The sequence below is a fragment of the Nymphaea colorata genome, chromosome 8 (assembly GCF_008831285.2).
Source record: "Nymphaea colorata isolate Beijing-Zhang1983 chromosome 8, ASM883128v2, whole genome shotgun sequence".
Classification (NCBI taxonomy): Eukaryota; Viridiplantae; Streptophyta; class Magnoliopsida; order Nymphaeales; family Nymphaeaceae; genus Nymphaea; species Nymphaea colorata.
Genome location: NC_045145.1, coordinates 2,211,871 through 2,218,302, shown reverse-complemented (window position 1 = coordinate 2,218,302; position 6,432 = coordinate 2,211,871). Strand labels below are relative to the sequence as shown.

Here is a 6,432-nt window from a genome sequence, read left to right as displayed (position 1 = left end):
GGGCAGTTGATCATGAAGGTGAGACGCACGCCAAATCGTCTCTATCGCATCGAGCTGCAGATTGCAAGGCCAGTGTGTCTCTTGGCAAACCTCGAAGATCCGGCATGGTTGTGGCATGCTCGTCTCGGCCACGTCAACTTTCAAGCATTGAAGATGCTTTTGTAAACAAAGAAGATGGCAAACCGGGGTACCGCCTATCTCTCATCCCGCTCAGTTATGCCGGGAGTGTTTGGTGGCCGAAGCAACGAGACAGTCTTCCCGTCGGCAGCCATCTATCGAGCGAAGGAGCCACTCGAACTCTTGCACGCTGATCTTTGCGGCCCGATCACGCACCACCCCTGCCGGTAATAGCTATTTCTTACTAATAATTGATGACTTCACTCGTTGGATGTGGTTGTGCGTGATCAGAACAAAAGACCAGGCATGCTCAGCGTTTATGAAGGTCAAGGCGTTGGCCGAGAACGCGTGCGGGCATCACGTCAAGACGCTCCGGACCAATCGTGGAGGCGAGTTCCTCTCTCTTGAGTTCGCCAATGTGTGTGAACAGGCGGGCATTGCGCGACACCTCACTGCGCCATACTCACCACAACAAAACGGTGTGGTGGAGAGGAGGAACAGGACGGTGATGGCGATGGCAAGATCTCTTCTCAAGAGCATGAGCATGCCGGGAAGATTTTGGGGAGAGGCGGTACGACACGCAGTCTACCTGTTGAACCGCTTGCCTACGAAGACCATGGGCGAGCGCACCCCGTATGAAGCTTGGAGTCATAGGAAGCCGGATCTTGCACATCTTCGATTGTTCGGCTGCACGGCGCATGCCATGGTGACAACACCACACCTCAAGAAGCTTGATGATCGCAGCCTGCCAATGGTGTATCTCGGCGTCGAGGATGGCTGCAAGGCACACCGATTATTTGATCCGCGGCACGGGAGAATCCATGTAAGTCGTGATGTTAAATTTGAAGAAAAAATAAAGTGGAATTGGAACATGGATGCAGGAGGCAGTGATTCGTCGAATTTCACTGTTGAGGATGAATCAACAGTGGACAACTCAGTTGCAAGCGGACAAGCAGGAAGGTCGCTATCCATGGATCTAGGCTACCCTACTTCTTCATCGACATCGATGGGTGGCGAAGCAACGCCGGTGGTGACGCCGGCTCGGAGATTGCTGGCGGATGAAACTGCCGCAACCTCGGAGATGGAGGACAGTAATGACGGACCCGTTCGGTATAGACATATCGATGATATCATGCGAGACGCTCGGCATGTCGAGCTCGATGATGAAGATGTCGAAGAAGAGGCCATGCTTGCGGCAATAGAGGAGCCATCGTGTTATCAAGAGGCAATGGGCCAACCGGCATGGGTGGATGCGATGGCCAAGGAAATTGAGTCCATTGAAAAAAATTCGACCTGGACGCTGACAACCCTACCAGTTGGAACCAAAGCAATTGGACTCAAATGGGTGTTCAAATTAAAGAAAAACTTAGACGGAGAGGTGATCAAGCACAAGGCCAGACTAGTCGCAAAAGGCTATGTTCAACGGCAAGGGATCGACTTCGATGAGGTGTTTGCACCAGTCGCCAGGCTCGACACCGTGCGAGTCATCCTTGCCGTCGCAGCCAACCGTGGGTGGCAAGTCCATCACCTCGACGTCAAATCAGCATTCCTCAATGGCGAACTTGAGGAGGAGGTTTATGTAACTCAGCCAGAAGGTTTCACGGTGAAGAACAAGGAGCATATGGTGCTCAAACTAAGCAAGGCATTGTATGGCCTCCGACAAGCACCTCGAGCTTGGAACACGCGGCTGGATCGAAGCCTGAAGCACCTTGGGTTCTCAAAGTGCGCGCTTGAACAAGCCATGTATACCAGGGGAAAAGACCGTACCGGTATCATCGTCGGAGTTTATGTTGATGATCTAATTGTAACAGGGGAGGATTCGGAGGCAATCGCATCATTCAAGCAGCAGATGATGGCTGAGTTCGAGATGAGCGACCTCGGCCTGCTCACCTATTACCTTGGGATTGAGGTGGAACAAGGTGAAGACGGTATCTCGATCAAACAAGCAGCCTATGCCAAAAAGGTACTAATTCAATTTGGCATGTTTGATTGCAATCCTACTAAAATCCCTATGGAACCAAGGTCACAGTTGAACAAGGATCCCGAAGGACAACCGGTGGATGCAACTGAGTACCGACGAGTCATCGGATGTCTAAGGTATCTTCTCCACACAAGACCAGATCTTTCGTATGCTGTCGGTGTAGCTAGTAGATTCATGGAGAGACCGACAGTGATGCACCACAAAGCAGTGAAGCAGATTTTACGTTATTTGAAAGGCACAATCAACTTCGGTCTTGTATACACCAGAGGAAAAGGAGAAGAAGTGATTGTCGGGTTCACGGATAGTGACCTGGCGGGCGACGTCGATGATCGGAAAAGCACCGGAGGCATGGCGTTCTATGTAAATGAAAGCCTAGTCTCATGGAACTCGCAAAAGCAGAAGACCGTTGCTCTGTCTTCATGCGAGGCTGAGTTCATGGCAGCAACTGCGGCGGCATGTCAAGCACTTTGGCTTAGAGGACTCTTGGCCGAACTAATTGGGAGAGAGCCGCAAGTGGTGAAGTTGTATGTGGACAACAAGTCCGCAATCGCACTGATGAAAAACACAGTTTTTCATGGACGTAGTAAACACATTGATACAAAGTTCCATTTCATTCGAGAATGTGTCGAAAGAGGACATATTATTGTGGATTTTGTACGCACAGATGAACAACGAGCGGATCTTATGACAAAGGCATTATCAGCGGCAAAGTTGGCAACAATGCGACACGTACTTGGTGTTCGAGAGCTCGGGCCACATCAGGATTAGGGGGGAGATTGTTGCTCTAACTCCTGAAGTGGAGGAGCTCGTGAGAACGTGTGGAGCTCGTGGGAAAAGCATGAGTGCGTGAAGGAGTGAAAAGTGGAAACAAGAGAAAGTGTGTGCGGTTTCAAATCGTGGGCAGTTAAATAAGGAGTGGAGAAAATGGTGGAAGCTGAAAAAGTTGAAGCGGAGGGATCGTGAGAAAGCACGATCTACGAGTTGCTAAACTTACTCGTTAAGTTTTTCAGTTTTTTTTTATCGTCTATAAATGTTAGCTTTTTTTACTAAAATGAGAAGTTGAGAAGTTAATGCCAAAAGAGGAGAAGAAAGTTTCCATCTTTCTCTCCCTCCCTCTCTCGCTCTTTACTCTCTCTCTCCTGCCGTCCTTGACTCTCTCTCTCACGCTGCCCTAGACGCAGCTTCTTCTCTCTCTCACGCTGCCCTAGACGCAGCTTGCTTCTCTCTCTGCCCGTGTACAGCTGCTCCCTCTCTTGCCCTTTCCCTCGTTGGTGTGTTGCAGCCTACGGTCCCCTCTCTTCATTTTGTCATTACCAAAAGAGAGGGATTGAGTGTGAATCGCGGGAGAACGCCAACAAAGGCTGTACTTAAAGACATCAACAAAATTGGTGTGGCAATTTTGCCGATGTCCAGAGCATGTCTATGAAACAGCCATTAACGACGTCCGAACATAACACGTCAACAAAAGTAGGGTGATACTGACATGCAGGGCAGACACATTAGTAATTTTGTAACGGGAAAAAATTACACCGACGCAACCATGATCACGCGTCGATAAAACTAGTTTCTTTTTTGTCTGTAAAATGAACGTCGATACAAGTAATTTTTGTCGACGTTCAATGCTAGACGTCGATAAAAGTTCCTTCTTAGCGACGTTCGTAAAACGGGCATAAAAATGCCACGCATTGGTGAACGTTGGTGAAGGCTATTTTTCACCGACATTTTTCTCTCAACATCGCTAAAAAATGAATTTTCACTGATATTTGCTGTTGGATGGCGGTATTGACCCATGCGTCAGTGAATCCATGTGTGGTTTCAAGATCATTAAGATGATAGCTTATTGAGGTGATGAAACTCTATACCGTGGCAGCTATTTCACCTTCTATGAAATTTTGAGCCAGCGTTAGAAACATTTTTTTTATTTTTGTAAATCGATAAATTATAGTTGTGGCAAAGAGCACTGGCATATTATAGTAGGGCCAACACCAGGGATGCTAGATTCGCTATAAAGTTCAATGCGACAATTGCATCACTTGTGGCCTTGTCAGGTAAAAAGGTCACTAAAATGGCCCACTACAGACTCACCTTTTCAAGGGACACCGAAAACAAAACATTAACTTGACCATTCTATACCAGGTTTTGATGAGAATCATATAATCCATCAACTAAAAAATGATCAAGTGGTAGAGATTAAGTGATATATCTAAAACACAACCTGTTTTTTAATAGGCCAAAATTGCTCCTAAAAAAAAAATAAAAAATCTTGTTTAGGTCTTGTAGAGGAAAGTTTGGTAGCTACCTGTTTTCCTCTCTCTCCATATATATATATATATATATATATATATATATATATATATATATATATAGAGAGAGAGAGAGAGAGAGAGAGAGAGAGAGAAAAAGATCATGCAACAAAGTGCAGCCAAATAAATTTATGGTGAAGGCACAACTTATAGGTTGTTTTTGGTAGCCTCAGATTTTAGTTCGGAGGATGCCTAAAATGGTGTGTTTTGGAAGATTTTCAGTCAAACTAATGATTATGATTTGAAATCCATGCTACATGTCAAAAGTCATGGGTTTAAGGTTAGACGAGGGGAGGTCCGACCATAAATCCATGGATCTGAATTCATATGAACTCAGATCACCATGAATATTTGACCAATGGTGAAACAACGACAACCATATGTTTACTGGCTGCCGCTGTTTCCAATATATCATTTCTTTGTTCTGTTTTCATCTACTCTATTGTACTCTGCTCTGTGTGACAGTGCATTGTTCCTTTCACTGTCCCATAGCTAGCTCTTGTTACATTGACATCTCAAGGGCCTATTGTCAATCCCACATCATCAACCAATGCTATAAACTGATCTTCATCGACTGGGACTGAGTTTTCATCCAATTTCACTGTTGCACACTTCTCAAACTGCTACTTTCTTAACAATTCAGAAAACCAAGAATTATGTTAATTTTGTACTTTCCTACTCGTAAACAGGGGCAGAGGTCGGGGACCAGAGAATTGTGTCATTTATTAAATTTCAATCCAATCTGATACTTACTCATAGAGAGCCGGGATTGTGTCAATGCTTATAAAAGTAGCTCCATGTAAGAGGAAACTTGGTTCAGTCGGAGGCATGCCAATGGATTGGAATTGAATCAGATATACTTTTTAATGTATTCATTTCTTTGAATATTCATATATCCAACTAGAGACACAAATGAAAAAAAATCTGTACCATATCTGAATCTGCATTCACAATCCAAATCTGGTTAGAATCTGATTTTTAAATTGAATCCAAACCACGTTACAATATGTTAAACTTCGTCGATATTGGATATCGGATATAGGATATTTAGATTCTCAAACCGATCGCATATTTATATAAATCCAATTCCAATGGGATGTCGTACTTAAATTTTGCTGTGATCCATGACATGCATGCAACAGAATTTAATTAATTGGAAGAACTACAAACAACACTTTCAGGACATAAAAAATTAAACAATGCCAAACGGCTTATTGCACGATCACCAAAGAACTGATTGTGACTAGAAACAGATCGTAGACGAACAGAGAAACATGCAACGACAAGGGGTTCTATGATCGTTCCATAGAACTTTATCATGAGCTATGAACGGAATGAATGCAGAGAGGTTCAACACAGAAGATGGCAGCAGCAAGCAAGCATTGCTTAATCAAGGGAAAACAGGCTCAAACGATGTCAGGGTCTTGACGTTCTCCCATGTCTTCTCATACACAAGAGCCTTGTAGTGCCTGACACACCCTGCTTTGAGGGTCTCGATATGCAGTCTGTAGTTGGTTCCGGCCACCACCTGGCTCTGAGCCTCCACCACCTCTACGAACACTAGGGCTGCTGCTTCTTGGTGCTTCTTGTTGAATTCAGCCACCGCAAACTTACCCAGCTCCTGTACATGCATGTTGTTCTTCACGTCCGGGATCGGCTGCAAACCGCCGAAAGGATGGAAACCGCCGAAAGCGGTCACTGAGGAATTGGAAGAAGCCATTAGGACAGGGAATTGGGAATTGAGAAGGGATCGGATCTATGGAGGAAAGAATGTATAAATTTTGAAATGAGTTAATATATCAGCCAACGACCATTGATGGTCTTGAGAAACCTGCCTGAGCTCATATTTATAGGGCCAATTTGGCACGTTGGGATCCCAAAGCAAGCGTTTGGAGAATAAGAAATGCAACTAGAAACAGCGTTTGACCCGTCCTCTTCCCCTTCCTCAATTTTCAGCCTTCGCCGTTGTTGAGGATACCAACTACGACAGAATTGGAATGCGTTAAGTGGTCAACCTTACTTACTTTATAT

The 6,432-nt window shown here is 45.1% G+C and overlaps 1 protein-coding gene across 1 annotated transcript; it reads right to left on the bottom strand.

Annotated features, from left to right (window-relative positions):
* Positions 1-5,791: 5,791 nt before the first annotated feature.
* Positions 5,792-6,121, bottom strand: LOC116258815 (cysteine proteinase inhibitor A-like). Its single transcript, XM_031636226.1, has one exon. The coding sequence runs from the start codon at positions 6,119-6,121 to the stop codon at positions 5,792-5,794; it is 330 nt and encodes a 109-aa protein (XP_031492086.1).
* Between the last annotated feature and the right edge of the window lie 311 nt (positions 6,122-6,432).